This window comes from Madurella fahalii, assembly GCF_045866475.1.
Source record: "Madurella fahalii IFM 68171 DNA, scaffold_6, whole genome shotgun sequence".
Taxonomy (NCBI): Eukaryota; Fungi; Ascomycota; class Sordariomycetes; order Sordariales; genus Madurella; species Madurella fahalii.
Window position 1 is genome coordinate 343,342 of NW_027263976.1, and position 14,357 is coordinate 357,698.

The following is a 14,357-nucleotide window of genomic DNA, read 5'->3' on the forward strand; positions in this document are numbered from 1 at the left end:
TACATCATCGCCATCACCACAGAGGCGTATATTACTCTGAGCGCGTAGCCACCTCGGACTGCACAAGCCCTCAGCGTCCTCTTCCGCATTCACCGACGTCCGTCATCGCACAAACGAAATTACAGAGCCACGATGCACCCCAAGTGCACGCCCTCCGTACGAACACGATTTCTTATTATAGCAGACACCCACGGATACCGTTTTCTTCCAGATTCAAAACCACTTCGACCGATCGATGTTGTCATACATTGCGGTGATGTCACGGGCGACTCCAAACTATCCGAATACAAAGCCGCCATACAACTGCTACGCGAGATCGAAGCTCCCTTGAAACTTGTCATCCCAGGCAACCATGACTTCACATTGGACACACCAGCCTTTCAGCAAATGTGCTATAAGTCTCGGAGGCGATGCAACCGTGGGTTATTGCAACACTATTACGGCAGCCCCGGCGAAGCACGCCGACTTTTCGATGAGGCCAGAAGAGAGGGCATCATCTACCTCGAGGAGGGGACACACCGCTTCTCCCTACAGAACGGCGCCTCCTTGACAGTCTACGCTAGCCCATACACGCCTTCCTTTGGTAGCCCCGGATTCCAATACAATGCCAAACGAGGACACGATTTTGCCATCCCCAAGGATGTCGACGTCGCCATTACGCATGGTCCGCCCAGGGGCATGTTGGACCGGAGCTGGATGACGGGTGAGCACGTCGGGTCTCCGGAGCTGTTTTCCGCCGTTGCGCGAGCGCGGCCGCGGCTTCACTGCTTTGGGCATATCCACGAGGGATGGGGTGCAGAAGTGGTGACGTGGGGCGATGGCGGAGATGGCGGCGATGGCTCGGAGCAGCGGGCGCTTGGTAACTCCCGGCGGAGCAGTTCAACGGTGTTGGCGGATCTCGGGTCGATTCTGCCACTCAAAGGCGATGCAGCCGACATGGTCAAGGAGAAGGAACAGAGGCTGGCGGAATACGCTCGCGGGAAGTGCGTCAAGACAAGCCATTGTGCGGGAGACGCGCTGCCCATCGAGCCCGGGTTGCAGACTTTGTTTGTCAATGCCGCTGTCGTGGGAACACCGATCAGGCCGCCGTGGGTGGTGGATATCGAGCTTCCAGCTGCGCAAAGCGAAGGAGATGGAGGTGCGGAATAAGGGGAGCCGGGAAAAAGGACTACTACTATAATTGAACATAGCGACCTGGGAACAAAATTGAGGGGAATGGATCATAGTACTGTAACAACCTTATTACGTGACCTGAAGCAGCTATAATTAGCAGAGTTATTGATGCAGTGTGCTCCGTGCAATAAGTTGTGCAACAAGGAGAAACCTGGGTCCAATGTCTCAATTAGGTTTGGCGATGCTACCTAAAATACGAGCTAGAGAAGGTACAGTACAAAGTAGTAAGCTATGTAGCCTGCAAGGAATCGCCAGCACAGCCGTCGGATATCAGAGCGGTGACGCAACCGCCGGACTGAACGGCCAAAGTAGACGAAATCCGGGCTGTTTCGCGCGGCTGGTTACGTCGCGACTGGAGAGGTAGTCTCAGGTGGGGCACAAACTGTGTTTGGAGATCGAGCGACAGCGGCACATTGCCGGGCTCTGAATGGCCGGCGCTTCGGCGCCCCTGGCCGCGGGATCACCGGCCTGGTCCACGTCGAGACGACAAGGCGCCACACCACAACAGCGGCTGTCTCTAAGCGCCAGAGGCCGGAAAACGTGTCAAAAAGATCTGTTTATATTTGAACCAGCGCTAAACCTCTCGCCGTCAGCCTGATAATGATCTCAACCACGACAAGTCTGCTATCTATTTAGTACCTAATACTCTGTTCATCCACTCAACATATACGCCAATTATCGTTCCACGCACGAGTTGCAGGCTTTTCCTTTTGTCTCCTGGCTTAGAGTATTGCAAGCATGCGTCCGGTAGCCTTTCTCACCGCTATCTTTGCCGCGCTGGCCGCCGCCGCCCCGGAGATGATGGTAGAAAAGGTCAACGAGCGTTTACTCTGCGTAGGTGTTGCCCATCTAGTTCGACTTATGGAGTGCTTTACCCCACGGTGCAAGGGCTCAAAAGTTTTGCTCAACAATCCACTGACTTTGGTGTGTTGCAGTTTTGTGACGAGAATAGCTGCGAAGGGCCGACGTGTTGTCCGAATGGCAGCTGCTAAGCCAAGCATCCATCAGGCCCAGAATCTCGAGCCGACCGCTCTCCAATCTCTGTATTCTCACTGGCAGCGCCATTCGTGGAAACCAGAATCTACTAGTTATACGGAGGAGTTCCAGTGGAACCAATGTTGTTATCAAATTTGGGTTTGGACTTTCCTGTGGGATTATGTACTTCACATCAGGGTTGGCGTCAAGGGGATGGGGGTCATTTTATCGTTCAGAGCAATATACCAACTATACTATGGTCATTATTTGGCCGCTGGAAATAACATCATTTGGCCGCATCTCGTCCCATCCTGTCCCGTGCCACCCTGAGGTCTTACTACCCCCGCAACAACGTCTCAATCTCGGCGGTGATATCAAACATTGGAAACTCACTCCTATTCCCTGCCATTGTACCCGGCACAGTCTCCCCCGGAAAGTACTGACCGACGAGATACTGCCGCTTAGGGCCGATCTGCACCGAGCTGGGCACGATCCGCTCCAGCTCCCTCGGGAAATCGCTCCTCACCGTCCCCAGGTTCTCCGCCGTCCTCCACCGCCCGTCGCGCGACCTGAACACCGTCGCCCCGATCGCCTGCTGCGAAACCAGCATCACCTTCCCGCCGTACGCCTCGGGGAGCACCACGCGGTTCGTCTCGCCCTCCACGCGGCCGAGGAGCACCGGCACCCTCCTCCCCCTCGCGCGCAGGTCAAACCTATACACGGCGCGCATCCCCGCGACGAGCAGCGCGTCGCCGGCGATCGCGACCCCGGAAAACCCGCGCACCGTCGTCGGGCCGGAAGGCGGGTACCAGACCTCGACGCGCCGGCCGCGGGGGTCTACGCGGAGGATGCTGGCCGGGTAGGAGCCGACGACGTAGGCGTGGCCCTCGCCGGGGCGGTCGTCGACGGCGACGTCGAGGAACCCGCCAAAGGCGCCGCGCGTGGCGGCGGTCAGGTTGGCGCGCCACAGCTCGCGCGCGGCCCGCGGCGCGTACCGCACCACGAGGTTGTCACCCGACACGTCGGCGCCGCCCGTCAGGAACGGGTTGGGAGAGTTAACCACCACGCTGAGCTGGTTGGTGGGCCGCGAGTAGTACAGGCCCGAGACGTGGCGGCCGGGTGTGAGGGTTAGGTTGGCGAAGGTGATGGACGGCAGCGGACCGGAGTTGCCGGGGGAAGGTGAGGGGAAAGGGGTGAAGACGGAGATGCTGCCGTTGAAGAGGGCGCTGTTGAGTGGAGGTTGATTAGTGCTTAGTTTAGAAACGCTCTTTAGGTTGCTGAGAGGAGGGTTGCGGGAAGTTGGACCTAAAGTAGACAACACAGTCGTCGGGATTCCAGATGGCGTTTTCCGGGTACAGTTGGTATTGGTTGATAGTGAAGTCGCCGCCCGGAAACGGAGGGCATTTTCGATGGCGTGGTACGGTGGGTGATAGTCTGTGAGCCCCGCTTACCTGGATTACGGCGAGATATATCGCCGCAAGCTCATATAACCAGAGGTTGAACATTTTGGAGTTGAACACCTGTTTGAATGCAAGGTGGAGACTTATCCCACTTTCTGGAGTGTTAAGGATGTCTGCGCAATTGGAATGAGCAGAGGAGGGCGGCTGAGATTAATAACTCAAGGTAGGTTGGGTAAGGCTGGGAAGGGTTGCAACCCATCTGCCGAGCTTTCCCCTCCCGTCCGCTGGGCTGGGTGCTGAGTGCATAATATTTGCATATGCGCCAGCCTGTGGACAGCCTTCGTCAACATGAACCCCCGCGTGGCGCTATGTGGCTGCCGTATGAAAGCATTCCAAGTGGGAGATGGGCACAGTCAAGCACCACTCTACTTGGCATTCAGCTATTCTAATTATAAACAGTCCATCAGCACCGGGGTACGCTCCATGAATCACCCGAGAGATATTACCTAAGGTAATTCAGGTAAGGCAAGGTACTTCAATGGGATACCCGCACCCGGCACATAGGTAATCACATGAGCTTCGCCGATGGCAGAAGCCAGAAAAAAAAAAAAAAAGAAAAAAAAAGACGGTCATGCGTAATCCGTGGCTCGCGCGAACAAGAAATAATTAGATTCAATCGTCTTGCTTCATTATTATTATGGCGTGTTTAGCTTGATTCTCTTGGAGACACAGACACCCGGGGAACACCACCTTGTGTGGTAGGGACGGTATATTTAACCCATCCCTTACTCCAGCACTCCGCCAGGCGCATTTGAATTGACCGGTCCCGTGGCCTCAACCAACTCCAAATCCACAATATCGTAGTCCCAGGTAGTCAGATGCGCCATGTTTGCTGCCGTCGGCTTCACATACCACGGCACCCACTTGTCGACGCCCGCGTTGGTTGTCTCCTTAACGGCAATCCACCGCCATTCGTTGGCCTCGTCGCCCGTGTACCGCAGCAGGGTTCTTCCATCTGACGCGCTGTGGACCTCCCACTCGAGGTAGCGGAAGCCTTCTCCTTCCCTTTCGGGTCCGTAGCTGTGCACAAGACGGTATGCATCGCTGATGCCTTCACTGTTGCTCAGGCCGTAGTATCCCGGCACGGGCGGGGGGTGCGGGTTTGTCGGTACCACATAGAGCACCGAAGGCGTTGTGGCATTGATATAGATGCGCTTGAAGTGGTCGGCGGGATTGTGTGGCGATGGCGTCACGCCGGGGGAGAAGTATGGGTATGAGATGTTCCCGCGGAGGCGTTCGCCATTGATGACGGCATTGCCGCCAACGTAGCGGAAGAAATAGTCGGTCGACTGCGCAACAGCGACAGCGCCCGCAAAGGCCGCGACGACGAAAGATTTCATCTTAGTAGGCGGGCCTATTATTTGAAATAATTAGAAACGATTGACGATTATCCGGATGTAAAATCGGGCAGTGAAGGGGCGTTCAATTGCTGTTTGCCTGCTTACCCTGTGCTACTTATGTCACGTAGGGAAACCGTTGGCTAGCACAATGGCGTGCCTTGCAAGCTCGTATTGCGCTTGGCCAACACTACCCAGTGACCTCGTATTCCAAGCCTACTCTGATCCCGCACGGAACTTCGGCTGGGGAGGGGTCCAGTCACGCCACCAACCGACAGCCCGCCACGCCCGTCGTTGGCTCCTAACCATGTACACGTCCATTTCAACCCTAGTGTCCCTTTCCCGTCCTCTTTTTGGTTCAGGTCGCGGCTCACCAGTTACCCCGCGGAAGAAAAGACAACGGCCATTCTCACAACCTCAACGTGCTTTGCTCTTGGCAACCGTACCAACCTTGGCATGCTTGGCCATCACACAACCCCAATCCGTGCCGCTTCGGTGTAAGCACGGAGCAATCCGCCGCTGTCGATACTCAAGGCGGTATGTGGTAAACAACTACTCACCATTACGAGTAAAAAAGTTCTTTGCTCAGCGCAATGCCCTGCGTTGATACACAAGGCAGCATACGCCTATACTGATAAGATGAAGAATCCTTGCACAGCCGCTCAATCCAGTATCCGATTAGGTATTAAGGTCCATGAGTTGATGTGTCCACCGCCGCTCCGACATCGCGCATGCCAATTTTCAACTCGCGACGGGCAGCGCTCTGAGCAAACTAGCCGAGCATTTTGCCAAGGCAATGGACTCTATTGCGCTGGATAAGACGCGTGACAGGAAAGGGTGTATTTCCTGTCACGAAGCAACTGTGCTCGTGAGAGGCTTCCGTCATTGACTTGAACTCGAGTACGTTCACAAACTGCCGCCGTTTTCGGCAGTCGAGGCAAAGAGGCGTTGATTAAAGGCCTTATCTCAGACGAGCCGGATGAGTATTTGCGCAGGCTTTCTCGGGGAAAATATAATAATTGGCAACGCGATGTAGAAATCATACTCCGCGGCGCGCCTGCACCAACCCCGGCGCTCCCGTCTTACAACCCTGTACTTCTGGGGCGCCCAAATCTCAGCGGGCTGTGCTAGAATTTTCAGCAGTGACCCCACAAACTTTCAGTTGCGGTACCCAGATTCAGGGCAAGGTTCTACTGCCGCCGCAGGATGCTACATGCTGATATGCTAATACTCATAGAAGGCAAGCAAAGTAGTAGAAAAGCTGATATGAGAGTTATGGTCGAGGAAGAGAGCGTGGCTCACCTCTAGACACTTACAGTGCCTATTGGAAATTGTCTATAATCAGTGCAGTGGGCAGAGTATACGGATCGCGGAGAGATCTTTCCTCGAGAGACCATCTAATATATATATATATTATTAATATAAAATGTCTGTTCATCCCCCGTCCTCACACATGCCTAATGAATCCTCAATGCGCTCGTTACCAGAGGAGAATTAGAGGCTAGGATTCTTGCGTTTGCCTGTCGCTTTGAGGAATTCGTGCTTGGAGGAAACCAGCATAGTAAGACTGGATCAAGACGAAACTTCGGAGTAATTCGAGAAGGATAAGAAAGGTGATGGTCCTGGAAGAATCCCCCACGCCCTGTGCCCTGTTTGTGTCGTATTAAGCAAGTCGTGTGGAGAGACGGCTTCCGACTGAGCGCTTTTGTTATTTGGAGAGTGTCTGCGACGTTACATGTTGCGCTCAACCTCTCCTCGGATCACTCTTTCAGATGCTACAACATCCTCCAAGGACTATAGGACACATAGTAAAACGGAGCATAGAAAAGAGTGTTATCTTCCTGTCCATACCGTGCATTAACGTGGGACTTTATCCAATCTCATGTGCTCCCAAGTATATGCATAAATCCCTCCAAGCTCCCCGCCACATTCCGCTTCTCCCAATACAAAATAGCCATCACTTATACACAACCGAATGACCATCTCCACCCACAAAACATCAGAGCATATTTGGTCCCACATGGAAGATCGTGATCCAACCACCACAGGAGCTGGCATTAGCACATGTACAGGTATTCACCTAAACACCATACCCTCCTTTCCTACCCATCATTCCTACTTGAACTGAGGACTTTCGATTTGATCTGAATTGACACCAGTTCTATAGTAGTATTACCGAAATATACCAGGCCGTTAAGTTCGCCACTCCAACGATAACATACCGATTTATCCATCGCTTACACGATACCAGCAGGCTAGTTCGGGATTATACCTAGAACGTTGACCACCTTGAAAAGAAGGTTGGCCTCTTCACCGATTGATAGGATGGACACGTGGAGTGTGTCCTCCTCTATGGATCTCTCCGCGGCTTGCGATACTTCAGCTTTCCTAGCACCTCTAACTGTGGTAGGGGTAGCCGGGAAATGAAGACGCTCTTATGCGGAAGCCTCCTTGTCCCAGCTACCGAGTATCCAATGTTAGAAATGCAGTAGGGAAACGGGCAACAGCAATTGGAATGCTTTAGGGTGTGCAGGACCTGCGGGCTGATTAAATCACTGTTACTGCAAGGCATAACTAGCCAGTTCACCTAGAGGTCCTTCTTATTATGGGTACCAGCTTCGCGATACAAGGGGTAAAGTAGGTACCTACCTTACCTTAGGTAGATAGACCTAATTACTTCTTGTTGCGGTCGCTTACGCTCCTTCCGGCCTCCCGTAAACATCCCTGCGCCTCCGCCTCCACGCATGCTTGCCGTTGAGCGCAATAAAGCTCTTCAAAATTTGGTGTTTGCGACGTTGAGCCTGAAATGAACCTTTTGAAGTCGGCCTGAGCTGGGGTTTGATTACTAATCACAAAATTAATCCAGCCTAACCCTCGATGTGATGTGGATCTAATTGCATTCTTCCCCATAGCAACTCCATGCACTCTACCCAGTCAACAGGGCCAAGGCCCGGTTCATGACAGAGTAATGCAACAAATTATCGACACCATGTCCGAACTAGAACGTCTAAGAGCAAGGGTCGCGGAGGCGGAGGCGCGTGCAGAGGAGGCCGAGGAGGAACGAAGGCGGCTGCAGCAAGTGAATGCGCGACTCGAACAGGAGAACCAGCTTCAGCACAAGACCACTCTCAGTCGGTACCTGGAATACTGTCATCGGTTCCTTTTCCTGTCCCTCGCAGTACGGTCCGGCGCTTCCAAGACGTCCACAACGAAAGTCGATGGGAAATTCTACCCTTCCATTCTTCGCCCCTGGGACGGATTTGTCGAGACACAACAACGTCACTTCAACATCATCAAAACGTATTGAAGGATAAGCGAGTCTTTCCATCCTATATTGGGGTCCGCGAGATGCAGCGACGCGCCTGTGAGACGCCGGTGGCTAGCGAAGATGACATCCGATCTTTCGAACTCATGGCGGTAGAAGGACCCGTCAAAGATATTATCTGCGCTCTGTGCATGGATATTGGAACAGATCCCGAATTTGGAGGGTTCAACACATCTCGCATATCCTTTGCGAATCATTCTCTCAGCATTACTAGTCAAACAGTTGACGAGGCAATCTCCACTGGTATGGCCGAGAGCACAGGGAAGCAGCGACGACAACCTTCTCCCACCAAAAGAATCGCGGTTGAGCCGAAAGAGATCAGACCCGACCGTCGCTGTATCCGCGAAGATCCTGCTGGGAACCGCGCCATAGCCTTTGTCGTTGAGTACAAGGGCGCTCATATGCTCCGGGTGAACAGACTCCACCAGTCCCTCGAAGAGGACCTGTTTACCAAGGTGGTCATCAAACAGCGTGCGAGTACTAGGATAAGCACCGAAACAGACCAAGCGTCACGAGACGCCTCAGATTTGTTGACTGCAATGGTACTGACGCAAACATTTGACTACATGATACGGCTTGGGCTTGAGTATGGTTACTTGACTGCTGGCAAGTCCTTTCTTTTCCTGCGGGTCAAGGAACACGAGCCGTCTACGTTGTATTACGCATTGGTCGATCCCGGCGAGGAGGCCGAGGCCGAAGACGGAGAGCTGAGAGAGTTCAGCACCGCTGTTGCTCAGGTAGCGAGCTTCAGTCTGCTGGCTCTCCGATCTGAAACACGGTCACGGCATTGGGTGGACGAAGCGAGGAAAGTCCTTCGTGAGTAGCCGATTCGTTATCCGGGGATGAAGTACGAAACGGAAGAGGAGGAGCTCGCCCAATCCACTCAGTCGTCGGATTCCTCATATCGCGGGACGGCCGGTCCCGTTTCGCGACGGACCCTGAGTCAACGCTCTGGATACAACCTGTAAAGTTCCGGATATGGCTCGTGGGCGACGGGATGACGATGGCAGCAGCGATGACGGTGATGAACGCAATTATCACGTCAGCCAAAATCTACATGATGCTGGTTCGGTCAGTCTCAGCCTTCAGACGAAACGGAAGGACGCACCATCATCGTCGAGCAGCGGGAACCCAAGCAGCGATGAGGCTGAACGTCAGACTTGGCAGTACTGCACCCAGGCATGTCTGCTCGGCCTCAAGAGAGGATACGAGCTCGACAAGGATTGCCCAAATGTATCGTCGCATCGAACGGTCGCTGGCGGCTCCCTGCACCCGATCGGTATTAGCGACCTATGCCAGCTGATGCGGGAGCAGTTGGCGCGGTGTCTAGATCGAGATTGCGAGCCGCTTGAGCGGCGCGGCAAGTACGGGGCAAGAGGGACGCTCTTCAAACTGTCGCTAGCGCCGTACGGATACACCTTTGTCGGCAAGGGAACAATACGTGAATACGCCCGGTACCTCTCACAAGAAGCTAGGGTGTACGGTCGACTGGAGAATCTCCAAGGTAACGCGGTACCGGTCTTTCTGGGAGATGTCAGTCTGGTGAACCCGTACTACCTCACGGCGAGAGACGCGCTCCGTTTTGCCGGGACGAGCATCGTGTATATGCTGCTGATGTCGTGGGCTGGTGAGGAGGCGACGGAGGCAACGGTGCCGGACTTGGCGGCCGAGGTGGCACGGTCGTTGCAGGCGCTATGGAGCGAGGGCGTGATACACGGCGATGAGCGGCCGGCTAACCTGCTGTGGAGCGAGGAGCGGCGCCGCGTCATGGCGGTCGACTTCGACCGTGCCAGCCTCATCCCCCCAGGCAAACATAGGCAGGTCGAGAGGCTTTCCGGGAAAAAGAAGAGATTGGGGGGAAACCTAGATGATAACCGTAGAAAGCGGACACTTCACGGCAGATAATTTGTTGTTTAATCCACAGGAAAGTGTTTCTCACCTAGGACTGGCCTCGCCTGGCCTGTCTTGTCCTCTGTCTGTCTGGCATTTGGCCACCTTTGTCCTCTCCCATGTTTTGATGGGCATGTGGGTGTAGGTGTGTGTTTTTGCACCATTTAATTACTCAGGAACCCATCATATGAGCTCTGTCAGCCACTTTTTCTTCGTATTTAAGTCATCTTCTTTTTTATCCAAAGCAGATAGACTCTTCAGACTTCGTTTCCGCAAGTGCACTTCTATAGCCTCTAACAAGCCCCACGCACGCGCGACATAGGGGATTAGAGAAAGAAAGTCACCACCAGAGTACAATGTCCAATGATCACCATATATCCACCAGAAAAAAACCACGTCTGTCTACAGGTAGTATGAAATTTCTATCTCTCTTAGGCGATAATGAATTTCATATGTCTATCCCCCCACTCCTCACCCGCCCCCTCTCCATCCGCAAACCGATCCATCCAACAGTCCCCCACGATCTTCCACTTCCCACTTGACTCTGCCCCGTCGCCCTCCCGCCTCAACAGAAACAGATACTCCGCCCCATAAAACATAGCCACCGCATCCCCCTTCCTCACCCCATCCACCACCCACCCGAACCGCCCGCTCTCCGACCTGAAAAACCTCCGGTTATGACACCACCTGGAATTGGCCCCCAGCACAAGCTCATACGCTTCCTTGAGCTTCTCAAACCGCTCCTCAGCCTCCTCCGCACCGAGCCCGTGCTCCGCAACCTCGTGCTCCACCCACTCGCGCAGCATCTCCGCCGCGCCTCTGCGGGACAGCATCACCGCCAGGCCGTCGGTGTACGGCAGCGCCGACGGGTCCGGGACCGCGTTGTCGCGCGTGCGGTTGCACATGAAGGCGCGCCAGAGGGCCGTGCTGCGCAGAACCTCGAGGACCGTCACGGGAGCCCCCGCGGCGCCCGCCGCGGCGCCGGTGCAGTTGCGCGAGGAGATGCGGAGGATGTTCTGATGGTAGGCGTCGTTGATTGCCAGCCGCTCCCGCACGCGTCGGGCGTTGCGCGCGGCCGGGTCGAAGAATAGGCGGTTGGGGCCCGGAGGGGCGGCGGCGGCGGCGGCGGCGGCAGCGGCGGCGGCGGCGTGCTCGTCTCCGACCGGTCCTTCCTCTGGGTTGGATGGGTACGGTTCGCCGTAGGATACGCGCGGCGGGGGGATGACGCGGATGTCGTCGAAGTCGTCAACGTAGTCTAGCAGGCGGCCCCAGATGTGTAGGGTGTTGGTCGCGGGGTGAAGTTCGAAGTTTGGGGTGGTCGGGCCGCATGCGTTGCAGCGCAGTTGGCGCACGCGGAACGGTTCTACGTGGCCTGCGCGAGTCCAGTCCGGTACCCAAGAGGGGAGGTCGAGGAGGCGGGGTTTGGAAGGCACATCGACGCAGTGCGCGAGGATAGAGAGGGGGGTGGTTGATGATTCCAGGTAGGATTTGGCAAAAGAGGTAAAAACCTGTTCAGGAGTCAGAGAGTAGTCGACGGTGAGCTTGTCCTTCTCGGACGTCAAGCCAACGATGCCGTAGATCTTATCGCTAGCAAGGGTGCTCTTGAAGTCGCGAAGCTCTTCGGCTAGCGTTAGGAGATCCATGGTAGAGTGTGGGAGCTTCATTTCGACTCGTTCGCTTCGCAGATGGTGCATCATGCCAATCGCCTTGAGTCCTCTATAGTCGGCGATTAGGTAGTCAAGATGATAAGTCTTGAGGCCGACAATCACGTAGACCAGTTCCTCCCAGGGGATGACGAAACGGCCGACGTGGATCGTAGCCTCCTGGGCGTTGGCGATCTCTTGGATGACCCATGTTCGGTGGAACTTCTTTGTCAGCCGAATTCATAGTGATGCAAATTGGCAAGCAGCGTACCCAAGCCCTATCAACAAACTCTGCTATCTTCTCCCAGTCTAGCTTCTCTGTCTCTGGCGAGTTGACGAATTGGTTCTGGATCTCTGCCATGCTGGCCCCGTTTTTCAGCATCCCCTGGGTAATCAGCAAGTCGTACAGTATCTCATTTGCGAGTCGTAACGTCTCCATGAAGCCCATCTCAATGCCAATCTCGTCACCCAGCCAGATCCTCACATGAGAGGCGTTGGCGTAGATTCGGCCCATGATTCTGACATGCTCGTTACGCTCAACCAGGTCGTTCTGGTTGATACATAGAGCATCGACCCAGATCCGTAGAGGCTTGTCGTGGTCCCTGAGATGTTGGAGCGCCCTATGGAGCTCTCCTCCGATGATAATGGGCTCGTCATCTATGAGGACGAGCTTGTCAGGAAGCGCCCCTCCCATTCTTATATAGGTGCTACCGTAGTAGGCGTGGTCAAGCATGTCTTTAAATGCGATAGAGCCACCCACGTCGACGAGCGTGCCATCTTCTTTTTTGCCATATGCGGCGGCCTGAACCACAAGATCAGGGTCCGGTTGCTCCTTGTCCATGACACTCTGGGCCCAACAGTAGCTGAGTGCTTCGTACGACTCGTCCGGCTGTGCGATGGATATGTGCGACAGGCTGCAAATGAGAGGATCTTCATATTTGCCAGGAGACACGGTCAGAACGCGTGTTTCAGAGGGAAGATTCAGAGGCTGATAGGGGTAGTCTGGGTCCGCCATGGCGAGTTGTTTCGTGACAAAGCTATGAATTTATGGCCGGGCGGGGTTATCGAGGAGAGATGAAGACTCAACTGGGCTAAACACTAACAAGGCAACCACATTCAGGGGGTTGGTGCATAACATGTCAGCAGTGCGGGGAGCGTTACCTAAGGTACTATACCTTACCTACCTTATAGTGCCTTACCAACATCCTAGTATAATCGGCACGCTGAGCTACAGCTAAGGTAATTGATCGTCGATTGCTGCACAAAACCGTGAATCCTGTGTGCCTAGGCGGCGCGAAGACATGCCCGTTGATTTAATTACGTAGAGACGGCGGGACTGAGATATGAACCCCGACAACTCTTCAAGTTACCAATTTCACCCAGCCGTCGTAGTTGGAGCCTGGCTGCTAGTCGTGGTGCTCACAGTTGCCGTCGGCTGAGCCGAACTGCTGCTCGAACCTCCCTCCCCATTATCCTTTCCCACCACCACCGCCTGCACGACCTGGCCCAGCGTATTGAAAATGATGTTCACCAAACTCCCCAGCGGATCATAGCGATACGTCCTCTGCGTCAGCCCGTTCCCTAACTCTTTTGAAATGCCCGTATACGTCATGTTCTTCTGATAATTCCCGACAATCGTGCTCACGGTCTCCCCGCCCGCCTCAACAACCTCCTGCACGATATTCCCCAGGTTATCGATTAGGAAATTTAACGTGGTTCCGCCATTCAAAATACTCCCCAGCAGCCCGTCCACGGCACCCACGACGCTATCCACCACATCGCTGACATCATTCAACAGGTTGATCAGCAGCGGATTCAGGTTCAGCGTCGCCAACGTGCGGTTCACCATTTTAGCGAGCTGTCCCAGGCGGATGATGAGGTCGACCTGGGCGTCGACCTCGGCGATGGTGATATTCACCTTCTCGACGCCTACCTGCACGCCGACGTTGAGCGAGACGAGGTTGGCGATCTCGGCGTTGAGGTTGAGGTCGGCCCGCAGATTGTCCACGTCGAGTTCGATGCGGCCGACGTGGAGCTCAGGGACGCGGAGAAGGACATCTGGCGGGGAGGTCCCTGTAGGAAGCGGTGGTAGGGCCGTGTTGCCGCCGCCGCCTCCTCCACCTGTGCGAATGGAGGAGGAGCCGGTACTAGTGGACGATGAGCCGGCGCTGGAGCTTGCTGGAGGGGAAGATGAGCTCCCCGGCGGTGGGGAGGTTGTTGGTGAAGGAGTTTGCGAGGATGCTAATGCCGCCAACATCAACAGGCACAACACCCTGAGTAGTGGGCCGATCGTGGTGGTGGTCTTCATGCTGGACGGCACGCCTATTTCCCAGAGCTATTCAAAAGAGTGGTATCCGGACGCGAATGCTTGCCAGTCCAGCGAGAAGAAATGGTGTAACAAATTACACGATGCAGGCCTCCCAATTATGAGGAAGCCTAGGACCTCCATGGAGGACAACCTCTCGAGTCAGAAAACATGGACAAATACCACCCCGTCGCCAAGTCTTATTTGGGCAGCTATGGCTTATTTTCCGACCTTGATTTCTCGCGGTGG

General features: G+C 54.8%; 7 protein-coding genes across 7 annotated transcripts; 3 read left to right on the forward strand and 4 right to left on the reverse strand.

The window, feature by feature from the left end:
* Positions 1-132: 132 nt before the first annotated feature.
* On the forward strand, positions 133-1,149 carry MFIFM68171_10129 (uncharacterized protein; the record flags this gene model as incomplete). Its single annotated transcript, XM_071065548.1, has 1 exon — positions 133-1,149. The coding sequence occupies one exon, from the start codon at positions 133-135 to the stop codon at positions 1,147-1,149; it is 1,017 nt and encodes a 338-aa protein (XP_070921649.1).
* A 1,336-nt stretch (positions 1,150-2,485) lies between these two features.
* Positions 2,486-3,653, reverse strand: MFIFM68171_10130 (uncharacterized protein; the record flags this gene model as incomplete). The annotated part of the gene is made up of 2 exons (XM_071065549.1): positions 2,486-3,374; positions 3,454-3,653. The coding sequence occupies 2 exons, from the start codon at positions 3,651-3,653 to the stop codon at positions 2,486-2,488; spliced, it is 1,089 nt and encodes a 362-aa protein (XP_070921650.1).
* Positions 3,654-4,333: 680 nt separating this feature from the next.
* On the reverse strand, positions 4,334-4,948 carry MFIFM68171_10131 (uncharacterized protein; the record flags this gene model as incomplete). Its single annotated transcript, XM_071065550.1, has 1 exon — positions 4,334-4,948. One exon carries the CDS (start codon positions 4,946-4,948, stop codon positions 4,334-4,336), a length of 615 nt encoding a protein of 204 aa, XP_070921651.1.
* Positions 4,949-7,913: 2,965 nt separating this feature from the next.
* Positions 7,914-8,252, forward strand: MFIFM68171_10132 (uncharacterized protein; the record flags this gene model as incomplete). Its single annotated transcript, XM_071065551.1, has 1 exon — positions 7,914-8,252. One exon carries the CDS (start codon positions 7,914-7,916, stop codon positions 8,250-8,252), a length of 339 nt encoding a protein of 112 aa, XP_070921652.1.
* A 41-nt stretch (positions 8,253-8,293) lies between these two features.
* MFIFM68171_10133 (uncharacterized protein) lies at positions 8,294-10,175 on the forward strand (the record flags this gene model as incomplete). Its single annotated transcript, XM_071065552.1, has 2 exons — positions 8,294-9,086; positions 9,241-10,175. The coding sequence occupies 2 exons, from the start codon at positions 8,294-8,296 to the stop codon at positions 10,173-10,175; spliced, it is 1,728 nt and encodes a 575-aa protein (XP_070921653.1).
* A 416-nt stretch (positions 10,176-10,591) lies between these two features.
* On the reverse strand, positions 10,592-12,818 carry MFIFM68171_10134 (uncharacterized protein; the record flags this gene model as incomplete). Its single annotated transcript, XM_071065553.1, has 2 exons — positions 10,592-12,025; positions 12,075-12,818. 2 exons carry the CDS (start codon positions 12,816-12,818, stop codon positions 10,592-10,594), a joined length of 2,178 nt encoding a protein of 725 aa, XP_070921654.1.
* A 360-nt stretch (positions 12,819-13,178) lies between these two features.
* Positions 13,179-14,111, reverse strand: MFIFM68171_10135 (uncharacterized protein; the record flags this gene model as incomplete). Its single annotated transcript, XM_071065554.1, has 1 exon — positions 13,179-14,111. One exon carries the CDS (start codon positions 14,109-14,111, stop codon positions 13,179-13,181), a length of 933 nt encoding a protein of 310 aa, XP_070921655.1.
* Positions 14,112-14,357: the final 246 nt, after the last annotated feature.